The 12,461-nt window shown below is 50.9% G+C and overlaps 1 protein-coding gene across 1 annotated transcript in view; it reads right to left on the reverse strand.

The window, feature by feature from the left end:
• Positions 1-12,461, reverse strand: part of LOC147879547 (uncharacterized) — a 150,500-nt gene that overhangs the window by 56,129 nt on the left and 81,910 nt on the right. Inside the window, exon 14 of the mRNA XM_087371536.1 lies at positions 106-224. Within this exon, the coding sequence (XP_087227662.1) occupies positions 106-224 (119 nt within the window). The remainder of the gene's footprint in view (positions 1-105; positions 225-12,461) is intronic.

A 12,461-nucleotide genomic window follows, 5' to 3' on the forward strand; every position in this document is an offset into this window, starting at 1 on the left:
TGAGCTTCCTTAACCAGATTCCAGCATTAGACCAACATGCAAGCATTCAATTTGATGATAATGTACAATGAAATATCATGCCTAGAAGCACCTCCAATATATCACCTGCAGGGTTTGCTAATAATTTGTCGACTGAGGGTAGAGTATGCTCTGTTTTGACACCCATACCACCCACTGCTGGACCCCAGGAAAAGGGTCCTGCAGTTAAATCGATGAAAGCCCACCTACAATTACAACACCATCAGATCGCATTCCCCTTTTTGTTTGCACCTTTTACACCTATCATGATGTTATTACTGCACATTTCAATGTCACCTTCAACAACATACTGCAGTTGTACGTACATAGTAAGACCAACAGCTGACATGAGCCTTATCCTTAGCTCCTCTGGACCATATTAATGCTTTTTACAAATTTTATAAAACTCTCTTTTCCAAAGGAAGAAGAGGAAGTGGGGGGGCTGAGGGGATTTCTGTGCTCTCCACTACCGAAGTGTCTCGTGTCTGTATACGTGTCTGTGTATCTGTTTCTGTGTCAACATACAAATGCTAGGATAAATACATCTCACTTTACGTATGTACTTGTCCACAAATGTATGTGCAATAATGTTTTCTCTTTGGTGAACCATCTGGATGTCATCGTGTGACAGATGTGGAGGAAAAGTTGTGTGACTATGCAAGTATTTGGTTCCACAAATTTGAGAGTCCATCAAAAGTGCCTCTTACTTGGGCTGACTTTAAATTGAAATTCAGAGAGCAGTTCTCTCGCGGAAGAGCCGCATAAGTTTAAGAATTTTTTCGATTTCAAGATGCTCGTCATGCAAGGAAAAGGATTGGAAGTGTAAAATAATCAGTCTGACCTTTTGCAAAGAAAATTTCCTATCTTCTTTGAATAGGTGGGGCAACTATTCCATTATAGTGGTCCCCCACGAGACTACCAGAACGACGTGCGCCGCCACAAGATCACATCCCTTGAGGATGTTCATTTAGCAAAGACATATGATGACACCATCGTGCCATGTGGTGACAAGGGTGCAACAAGTGAGGCTTTACACGGCAATTTCGAAGGCCACCGTAGAAAAAACTGTGGAAAGGCCCCCGCTCATACTCTACATCCACTGCAAACTTTCCAGTAAGGAGCAGCAGAGAAACAGGTTAGAGTTTCTAGAAACGTTTCCAGATTTTGCTAGGCATTTCCTCTAGAAACGGGTTTTAAAAATGTATTTTATATAAATTATATATCAAACAAAAAATATTATCCCTAGACAACCAAGAGCGCTGCCAGCATCAGAACCACCACCAGCAGCGCCATCGCCAACAGTAGTTCCTTCGCTAGCTCCTAAGGGTCTCTAACCCCGAGTTGGGCTAAACCCCCAGCCCAACCCGCGGGTTTGTTACATTTTATCAATTAGATTGTTGGCTGCTCCTCCCCGCATCACTGCCCCTCTAGACTCTTTCTCCCGCAGCCATCATCTCTACTCCGACCACTGCCTCCCCCACCAGTGTACCAAATACCCCCGTTACCACCGCCCTCAGCCTGCCCCCCACAGGAGAGGGTCACAGTTCCTCACCCCCTACACAGCTCCCTTTTGTCTCCACCACTCTTATGTCCCCCCTTCCCCTCACCGAGCAACCTTTCTCCACTCCCCTGCCATATACAGCCAGCCTGTCTCCCACGCCCCCTCCGCCCTACGCCATGTCCCAGTTCGCACCCCCCCGGGTCCCACCTGAGACGATAGATTACATCTTTATGGAGCTACATCGACTACGGGATCATACCGTAGCACAAGATCAGCTTATTCAGAGCATGCGCCAGGAGATCACTCACCTCCGTCAGGACGTTCTCTCTCTCACTGCTACAGTCACAGCAGCCCCGCGCACTACACCAGAGGTGGAGGAGCGGATCGCTACCATCCAGATTGCTATTGCGAAGACTACCAGATGGGTGGACGTTGCGAGACGGGCACCCAAAGCAGCAGTCTCAGCCACCATCGCCGAGCAGGAACAGAGGGCTAGTAAGGCTCTCAACATCCGAGTACGAGGTATCCCCCGCGCAGATTCACTCACCCCCTTAGCAGACGCGACTACTTTCGTGACCTCTACCCTCGGCCTCGCCGAGCATGGGATCGAGCATGCATGGCGCACAGGACGGGACCCCACGCGCCCACAGCCACTCATCATCCGAATCAAGGATACTCAGGCCCGACTTGCAGCACTCAGGCAGCGTGCTACACTACGGGACCACCCTACTATCTTCATGGATGAGGATCTCACACCTATGCAGGTGGAAGAGCGACGCACCCTGCTTCAGCAGCGAGATGTAGCCCGTCAGGAGGGGAAGTGGGCTATCGTCCGAGATGGCCGCCTATTAGTTGGCCCCCGCCGCCGAGCCCCACCAGGTACTCCAGACACGGTAGCAGGCTCCCCCCCCAAATAGGGAGACATGGTCTATGAGATTCAGACTCAGCACACAGTACCCTTGGCATGCACCATATGGAACTGTAATGGTACCCTATGGTCTGACCCTGGGAACTTCTCAGAGTCATACACTGGACGCGACATCGTTTTCTATAGAGAGACACATCAGAGCCCCGAGCGCCCTCTCCCCTCGGTCAGTGGCTATACCTGGGAGTCAGTATTCCGTGAGGAGACCAGATATACTGGGGGGGTCCGAGGATCAGGCGGAGTTGCAGTACTCTTTCGTTCAGCACTCACGAGCTTGATATCCGTGGTTAGACGGGATGTCCATGCCCGTTACCTATGCCTCCGATTTCGACGCCCCTCCACACGCGACCTCTTTATTGCAGTCTGCTACTTTCCTCCTGAGACGTCACATTTCGCACGGATGCTACGTGAGGATACGGGGGTATCCCCCTATTTAGATCTCTACTCAGACATTGTGGAGTTCTCCAGACGCGGAGAGGTCCTCCTAGTTGGGGATTTCAACGCAAGGGCAGGTGCACATCAGACATCACTCCTGGACTTCCACTCACATCCGGTCCTATTACCTGAGATGGACACAGAGGACTCGGGCTTCCCCCGCTCCTCGGCCAACAGTCGCGCTCCCGTTACTACGTATGGGCAGGCTCTTTTGGACCTTGGACGTATACATGATTTGGTCATCTACAATGGACTAGACCGGTGGCCTGCCTCCTCTGGTTTCACATGTTTCCCACATGGCGGAGGAGCCAGTGTCGTCGACTACATTCTAGGATCTCCTGCTTTAGCCCCACAGATCACTCACTTCCGTACTGCACCCTTACCCCCAGGAGCCGACCACACTTACCTGTTCTTTCATATCCTTGCGCCTCGAGCCCCTCCCAGCCACACCCCGCACTACACTACCTATCATGATATACACTTTGATCATAACCTCTCACCTGATTACTCAACCCACCTAGCCTCCCTCCTCAGACACATAGACACCATACCCTCTCTAGATCACTGAGCCGCCCTTATCACCCACTCCCTTCACAATGCAGCCCGCCACATTTTTCCTTCCACTAATCGGTCCACCCGCCCTCGACCCGCTGGCTCCACCCCTTGCAATAGCTGATATGATTACGAGTGTAAAGCATTATGCCACACACTCTGACTCACGACCCAGCGAAACGCTAGGGCCTCCTCCTGACCTCTCAGCCACCCCGCGTCCCACTTCTTGCACCCTCTTCACAACCCAGGGAGTCACCCACGCAGCGCTTAAGCTTCACAACAGCCGAGCTAAGGATCATGAGGGCCTATGCACAGAGTTTGTTACCTATGGCATCAAAACTCTAGCCCCCATCCTGGCAACGCTGTTCAATGAAGCTGTCTGCCACGGGTTCCCCAGAGCCTGGACCATGAACACTATCACACGCATCCACAAAGCAAGAGATCCCATGGATCCAGGGAATTACAGGACCATCATGATTGGACATGTTATGTCCAAGATCTATGCATCAGTGTTACATGGCGAGGTCAGTGCTCGCGCAGAGGTATAGGGGCTCAGGGCATCCGAACAGGCCGGTTTTAGGACGGATCACTCGACTTACGATCACATTTTTACACTTAGAGGGATCATTGAGGAGGCCAAACACAGGAGACAAAGAGTATATTGTTGCTTTGTGGATTTCCGCAAGGCATTCGACACCGTTCCCCGCACCCGACTCGTCAGACGCCTGCATTAGTTAGGCTACGACTCGGAGGTTATCTGGGCACTAGTAGCTCTCTATGAGCGGATGACGGGCCAGGTCACGATTGGCACCAGCTGGACCCCAGAGATCACGAGCACTATCGGAGTCAAACAAGGATGTCCCTTGTCACCGACTCTATTTGGCCTCTACATCGACGAGCTCGAGACCACCATCAGGACACTCGGAGGTGCAGGCTGCTCTCTTGCGGAGGCTACGCAGATGATGTAGTACTACTATCCTCTTCTGCTACTGGTCTTCAGAGACACCTGGATGGACTTCAGGTCTTCTGTGATACACATGACTTGAAGGTCAACCTTGGGAAAACCAAGGTGATGATCTTCAACACTTCCAGACCCACTATGCACCGAGAGCAATTCCTCTTCGCCGGCGACCCTGTTGAGATAGTTGACTCTTACACATACTTGGGCATTGTCTTCTCACGCCCGATCTTCACGAGCGGGCTCGAGTCGAGCGCCTACAGATACCGATGTTTGCTCGGATGATCCGCAGCAAACCATCGGTAGCACACCAGATCATTCTAGCAGAGTTCGACGCCTCACCTCTACAGCTCGATGCGGCTTTCCAGGCTATCGCTTATCTACACAGAGTCAGGGATTTCAGCTCCTCCTCCAACGGTCGCCTCCGCCTACCTTGGCTAGCCCTATCCTCCTCTATGGCCTTATCCGTTGATGGGGACCAGCGATGCTGGTATAGTCGTCTTTCCAGTTGGTTCACCCGACTGGGCCTCGACTTAGACCAGTTGCCTCCTTTTCACTACAGCCTCGACGCTCCACCATCTCCCCTCTCCCTCACTGACTAGGAGGTCAACCGGCTCATTCGAGCAGATCTGCTCCAGCTCCACACCTGGCGGACATGGTTTCTTCACCCCGAGCTTCCTGTGAAGCTCGACCTCTACCGCCGACACTGCCTCCAAATCTCACAGGAGGGCTTCATCACACCTCCGGGTTACACACAACTTCATCTACCACATGCGCTCCGGATCTCCCTCGGTCAGTTTAGGGTTTCGTCACACCGATTACGGATCGAGAGCGGACGTGTAGAGGGTATCCCACGAGAGGGCCGCCTTTGCCCACTTTGCGACTTGCAGGAGATCGAGTCGGACGAGCACTTTGCTTTTAGATGTCCTATCTATTATGCCATTCGAGGCCGGTACCACTGCCTCTTCTGCGACGGATTCGGCCCCCTCCCACACATGCTGCAGCTCCCAGATCAGCGATGCCTAGCCGCTTTCTTACATGAGATGACTCGCCACCAAGATACCTCTCTCCGAGCACGGCGACACGCGCAGCACACGCAACGTGAGGACACCTAGCGGCCCATCACTGATTTCTTCCAGTCACAGGATACCTCTCGTCAGTCTAGCCGACGACGCGGACGTGAGCAAGAGCTAGAGCCACGACAGCTACGCCAGCGGACAGACTCACACATCCGGGTCCATGACATCTCGTCTCTGCTCTCTGCCCGCCCCACCGGGGTTACCGTTGCCCTCATCCACAGGGCCACCCGCCGCCCCTGACGATCGAGCTCGACTAGGCCGCGTGACGTCAGAGGCCAATCATCTATCGCACGGTTTTTTCCGGCCTCCCATTTGACAGCCCCTCTTTGATTGGTCTCTGACGATCACCACCTGCACATATATATTGTATCTCCCCCCTCTGCCCCATTTTTGGTGCCCCCCCCTTCTTTTTTGTATCATCTGGAGGTAGACACATATTTTTTGTATCAGGACTAGACACACCGTCCTTCATAACCTATTTTTTGTAGAAACGGTTGGCTGGCCCGTTTTGAGACCGCCACCGTTATGCTCATTGTATCAGTTATCTTTAGTCTCATAGACTTTCACGGTCTCCCGAAGACTTTAATAAACTTTCTTTCTTTCTTTCTTTCTCCTCTCTCTCAGCCCCCTCCTCCTCCCTTGCTGCCCCTCCCTCTCAGCCCGTCTCCCTCCCTACCTCCCCTCCCTCTCCCCTGGCTGCCTCCCTCCCAGCCACTCCCTACCCCACTGCCTCTACCCCCCACCTCAGCCCTTCCCTCCCTACCCTGCCTCCTCCCTCTCAGCCGCTCCTCTCTCTCTCCTCCCTCTCAGCCCTGCTCCCTAGCCCCCGCCTCAGCCCTCTCCCCCGCTTCCCTCCCTCCCCCCGCCTCAGCCCTTCCCCTGCCTCCTCTACCTCCCCCCCTGCCTCCCCGCCTCTTCTACCTCCGCCCCTCCAACCTTCCCCCTCTACTCCTCCTCCCTCCTCTCTACCTACCCCTTCTCCGCCTCCTCCCTCCTCCTCATCCTCCCCCTCCTCCTCCTCAGCCCCTCCTCCTCCTCCTCCTCCTCCTCCTCAGCTCACCTTCCTCCTCGTCTCCCGGGCAGCTTATTGCAGAAGGAACCTTTTCGTGTTTGTGTCGGCCTTTCCACCCTGATTGACGATGGCTCTGCCTTCATCAAATCCTCGCCTGCTTCCACCGGCCGCAAAAACCATCATTTTCTGAAAAGACGAGTTGCAGCAGCTCAACAAAGATACAGAGCAGGAGAGCTCGACTTCGCTCTTTACTCGCATCCATGGGTCCCACCCTTCCAGGTTACAGGCCAGGGACTGGATGCTCGCCGCTCTACCTAGAGACCTCGCCAGGCACCTCTCAGATGTTCATCTTCTTAGGCGAGGTTTCTTCCAGATTATTTTGGACTCCTCGGAGGTAGCACGTACAATGCTTCAGGCTAATCCGCTAGCACTGGGCTCCAGAAGGATTTTTCTGACCCCTTTTTCACTGGGGTTTGATCCTATCGAGGAAGGCAGCCGGACGACGTCACTCTTCATCAAATCTCTAGGCTTGCCTTAGGTGTACCATCGACTGCTACATTCCATTGGAGCCGCCTTTGGAGTGGTTACTAAGATCCCCCCTCTCCCTGAGATGCCTACTTCAGCAGCAGAGGCAGTCAAGTCCGATGGGGTACCGCGTGCTAGGGTCATTGTCTCTCACCCTAACATCTCGGATGACCACGTTATGCTTCAGCGTCCAGATGGCTCCTTCTTCAAACAGAGAGTCGAGATTGCAGAGAGACAGACTCAGTATAGGATTTGCGGGACCCTTGGGCACTTTGCTAGAGATTGCCCAAGGAAAAAGAAAAGGCCAAAAAGATCCACAGGTGCCTCATAGCATCATCCGACCTAGACCTTCTTCACGACCAGTTGCTACCGCCTCACACGCTGCTAGACCTTCCACTTCACAACCAGGACCATCAGCCTCTTGTCTTGGTACTTCTACAGCGCGGACAGGACAGTCAGCACGTCCTGCTTCGGTCATCCCCCGTTGGGTGCCTGTCAGAGTTGGTGAGCCCGTACCTCAAGCTACCACTGACGGGGTCGTGGACCTGTCTCTTCAGGCAAGAGACATCCCTGTCCTGGTTCCATGGCTCCTGACCCTGTTCAGATGCAAGAGCGCTCATCTAGGGAGCACCTTTCTGCAGAGGCCCGTGCTTTACTTGAGGATAGTGACACAATTGTGGCTAAGGTCATGCAGATGTTGCCATGTCTACCTATACCTGACAGAGGTAAGGAGATTATTGGTTCCACTCCTCCTTCCGCAGGGCTCCTTTGCACTCCTGTGCCAGAGATGCTCCTTCGCACTCCTGCGCTAGAGGTACTCCGCAGGAATTCATTTTCAATTCCGACAGACTTTGCTAAGTTTGAGGCAGAGGAGGAGTTTGTACCCTCCACGCTTGGGAAGCATATCTTCCAGGACAGAGTTTCCCCCTCAGCAGGGGGGGTGTGCTTTCCCCAATTAACTTCCCTCATCTTGATAGGAGGAATTTTTCGCAAGAGAGGGCTTTCTCCGCTACCAGGTCGGGTAGGATCTTCCATCCGGTCTCCTCCTCTCGCAGATGAGGATTGTCAGTTGGAACGTTCACGGCCTCGGGGGTGTACCTCACCGCCGCTACAGGCAGTTGATTCGTAACCAACTTCATCCAGGTGTTACTAGGGGTCCCATGGACATTCTGATGATTCAAGAACACAAATTGGATGCCAGGGATTGTTCCAAGTCGGGTAAGCTTCTTTCAGGCCACACTTTTTGGTCACCCGCCTTGGGCACCAAGGGAGGTACTTGCATTTCTGTTTCTTCTTCTATACTCCCCTTGGTGATTGGACACGAGATCATAGTCCCTTCCACAGCTCAATGGATTATACTTTTGATTGATGGGCATAAGCTTGGTCTCTTAAACCTTTATGCACCCAATTCCAAAGGAGTTCGTATTCTTTTTTGAAAGGAACTACTCTCTTGGTCACATATTGCAGATGCTTGGATTATAGGGGGCGATTTCAACATGGTTGAAATGCCCTCAGACAAAAGGGGTGGTAGGGAAGATGGCCTTCACTCCCTAGAGAAAGCAGCGTGGAATGCCTTCCTTTTTCAGTACAACGGCAAGGATGCTTGGCATGATGATGCTTTTCACACTCAGCCACATTCTCTCCTTTTTTCTTGGTCGAACAGGAGATTGCAGATGCCTATACATGCACAGATTGACAGATTTTATGTGGATGATTGGGCTCTTGACAAAGGTGGTAATATTTACATTGCAGTTGGGGTGTCCATTTCAGATCATTTTCCAATGGTTTTGATGGTCTCAGATCCCCATGTGAGGCGCCACTCTCCAGTGTCAGGATTGCAAATTCTTTCTATGCATAGGAAGGCCTTACAGAGACAGTGTTGAGGACCTAGGTATCTCATTTGCAGGATGGGCAGCTTTCTCCTTCAGACTTAGCCGCAGCCCTCTCTAATATCAGTGACTTTTATCTTTCAGTTGCTCATATCAGAAGGGGTGAGATCCTTAGGCGTGAGATAAGTATCCGCCAACAGTTGGATGCCCTCCTCCAGAGGGAGGAGCAGAAGAGGCCTGCAAATGCTTGGATTCGGGAGCGCCTTGTTGCAGCAAGGGCTCAGCAGCAGTCACTTTTAGATCAGAGAGCAGAGTAAGCCTTTCACGCCAGAGAGTCATTTTGGACACAGAAGGGAGGTAGGGTCAACAAGCAGTTCTTCTCTACTCTTGGCCCCAGACATAGTAGGGAGAATGTCTCACAGCTTGTTGACTCAGGCGAAGTTCTTTAGACACATCCAGATGCCGTCTTGCAAGTTGCCACCGATTTCTATGCCTCCCTTCTTATAGCAGATCCAAACACAGGTCACAGATGATGCTAGAGTGGTTATTTGGCAACACTTACCTGGGTTAGTGACAGGGGATATGACTATTTCACGTGATGGATCCTTCACCAACGTAGAGTTCAGGACTGCTCTCTCTGCCCTTCACAAGGGCAAGTGTCCTAGTTCAAATGGACTTACATCAGATTAAGGATCACATTACCTCAGCCCTTCAGGGTGTATGGGACTCGGGTGAGATGCCTGACTCACTCACGGGAACTGCTCTCTCTGCCCTTCACAAGGGCAAGTATCCTGGTTCAGATGGACTTACCCCCTTATTTTTTATCACTTTTTGGGATCAGATTAAGGATCACATTACCTCAGCCTTGCAGGGTGTGTGAGACTCGGGTGAGATGCCTGACTCACTTACGGAGGGCCTCATTCATTTGATTCCAAAAGGGGGTTGCAGGAATTTAGTGTCTCAGTGGAGACCGATTACCTTACTGGGTACCTTGTATAAAATCGTAGCTAAAGCTATCAGCCTTCGTCTGCATCCCTTTCTACCAGATCTTATCCATGATACGCAGACGGGTTTTGTGCATGGCGGGAGCATCTTTGATAACATCTTATCATTTTGGGAGGCTTCGGAGTGGGCCATGCATAATGGCCACAGGCTGGCCATTCTACTCTTCTACTTTGAAAAAGCTTATGACAGGATAGACTAGGGCTTTTTGGAGGGCACACTTACTCACTTTGGCTTCTCAGATGCATGGATCAAAGGGGTGTCAGCCCTCTACAGATCAGCCCACAGCCAGGTTGTCATTGGTGGAGTGAGGGGAGACATGTTAGAGATTACCAGATCAGTCCGTCACGGTTGCCCCTTAGCCCCCTTTTTATTCCTTTTTGTGACTGAGGCTGTGAGCTACTAAAATAGAGCTCAAGCTGGAATCATAGGGCTCTAGCTTCCTCTGAGGCAGGAAGATGAGCTCTTAGACAATGAGTTGGCACATGACACAGGTGTTTTTTTGGATGCCACTCCACAGACACTGAATTCATTCAGGACAGCATTGGATTTGTTTTGCATTGCGGCAAGTGCACACATTAATTGGAACAAATCCAATGGCTTTTGGATCAGTGATGAGGACACTCCAGTCTGTGGGATTGACATAGGGTTCACTTGCATTCAGAGGGGAGTCTTCGTCAGATATCTGGGATGCCAGGTTGGGTTGGGCATCTCTCCGGCACAGCAGTTCGCTCCCGTGTTAGAGAGTATCAGGAGGAAACTCATCTTTTGGAGTTCAGCCAGACTTGACCTTGCATCTAGAGTTGTGGTTGTGAACCAGGTATTGTTGGCCACTGCTTGGTTTGTTTGCTCATGTTGGTGCAAATCTAGAGATTGTATCGCTCAGCTCATGAGACCTATCAGGAACTTCCTATGGGGTGGTTTAGATGGCACCTCAGCTGTTGTAGCAAAGGTGGCTTGGGAGACCCTCATTCTTCCCACAGAAGAAGGGGGTCTCAATATTATTGACCCGAGCTTGCAGTGTATGGCCTTGCTCTGCAAATTTATAGTACGTGGATTGATGCTTGGACAAGAACCCTGGAAGGATTTTTTCTCACGCAACATTCGGTCTTGCACCCCTTCTCATGAGGCAGATTGGTTGGACAGCAGCAGATGGATCTTCACTTCAGCCCATCTCAAATCCCCCCCTTCCCCTCTCATGGCTGCTATTCTGCAAGCTTGGGGCTGCTTCGAAAACACACTTTGCAGACTTCCACCCACTTCTCATGAAGAGATTCAAAGGCAGCCAGTAGCCCTGGTTAGACACAAAACTACGACCAGGAGACGTGCCAGGACCGCACCTCTGAGTGGCCGACAGCACTCTATTGCCCACTTCATGCCTCCACTGCCTCATCCATCCTGATATCTTGTTGTTGCTGGGGATGATGATGATATTGATGATGATGCTGAAATTGATATATAGTCGACCATCGACATGACTATGTTGTACTTAGGACTTAGTACTGCCATTCTGCATTTTTTGCATTTTGCATTTTGCATTGGTATGGACACTTGTTTAGTAGCTCCACTACCACAGCTCGTTGTATCAGGATTTTCACAGTCTCATAGACCCATTGGTCTTCCGAAGACTTTAATAAACTTTCTTTCTTTCTTTCTTTCTTTCTTTCTTTCTGTCACGGGAAGAGGTACAAATTGACGAAGGTGTAGAGAATCCACGACGGCAACCTTGCTTGCCACATGGCAGCAACTTCTATGACCAGTTTGGCATCCCCAACTAAACCACACAAAGCATCCACCGCGTCCGGTGCACTCCACGGAATACTTTGCCATAGTCAACATGACTAAAAAAATAAAATAATAGCCCTAGCAAGTAATGTATGAAATATAATTCCCGTAACACTTGCAATCATGCACACCCACATGTGTGGGCTCAACAGCAGCGCCCACAAGCATGGGTTCATTAACCAACTAGGCACAGCCCAAACATCACACTGCCCAAGGGTGTTACAGGGCAAGCGGATCACGTGTAATGAATAACCGGAAGGGGCAGGAAAGCTCATAGCCTGACAACACACAGTGGATAACCAAAAGGGACAGTGAAAGCCCAGAAGGGATAGCCTATCTGGTGCTGCAACAAAGAAAAAGTTGTCTATGACCTGAGGTGTAGAAGCTGAGCTTCAAGGAAGCTCACTAGGAGCTAATTAGGTCCTGTATGTGTGTAGGTGTACAAGATCCTCCCAAATAGCCTGGTTTGCCTCATGATAAGTGAGCAGAATGGAGGGGACCTCAAGGCTATACTGAAAAGGAGGTAATGTGTCCATGTGGAGTCCAAGGCTCGCAAATAATCTGCATGTATGGGCATACTAATGCCTCTGATCACCCTCAACTGCTCATGTCATGGGAAGACTTGTGTATTCCTAGTTTTGTTTTTCGTTTGTACTTTTAATATGTATAAAGTAGTATTCACTTACTCAGTTCTTTAGTCATTAATCTACATTTTATTGAAGTGTGATTAAAACATTGATTTATCTACAGACCCCTGCATGCGAGTATGCAAGCGCAAGTGTATGCATGTATGCGGTCTTATAATTATGTGCACACACACGTTTTTTAAGTGGCAGACAC

This window comes from Dipteris shenzhenensis, chromosome 33, assembly GCF_047967505.1.
Source record: "Dipteris shenzhenensis isolate YYH24624 ecotype China chromosome 33, Dip_SZ_1.0, whole genome shotgun sequence".
In the NCBI taxonomy this organism is placed as follows: domain Eukaryota; kingdom Viridiplantae; phylum Streptophyta; class Polypodiopsida; order Gleicheniales; family Dipteridaceae; genus Dipteris; species Dipteris shenzhenensis.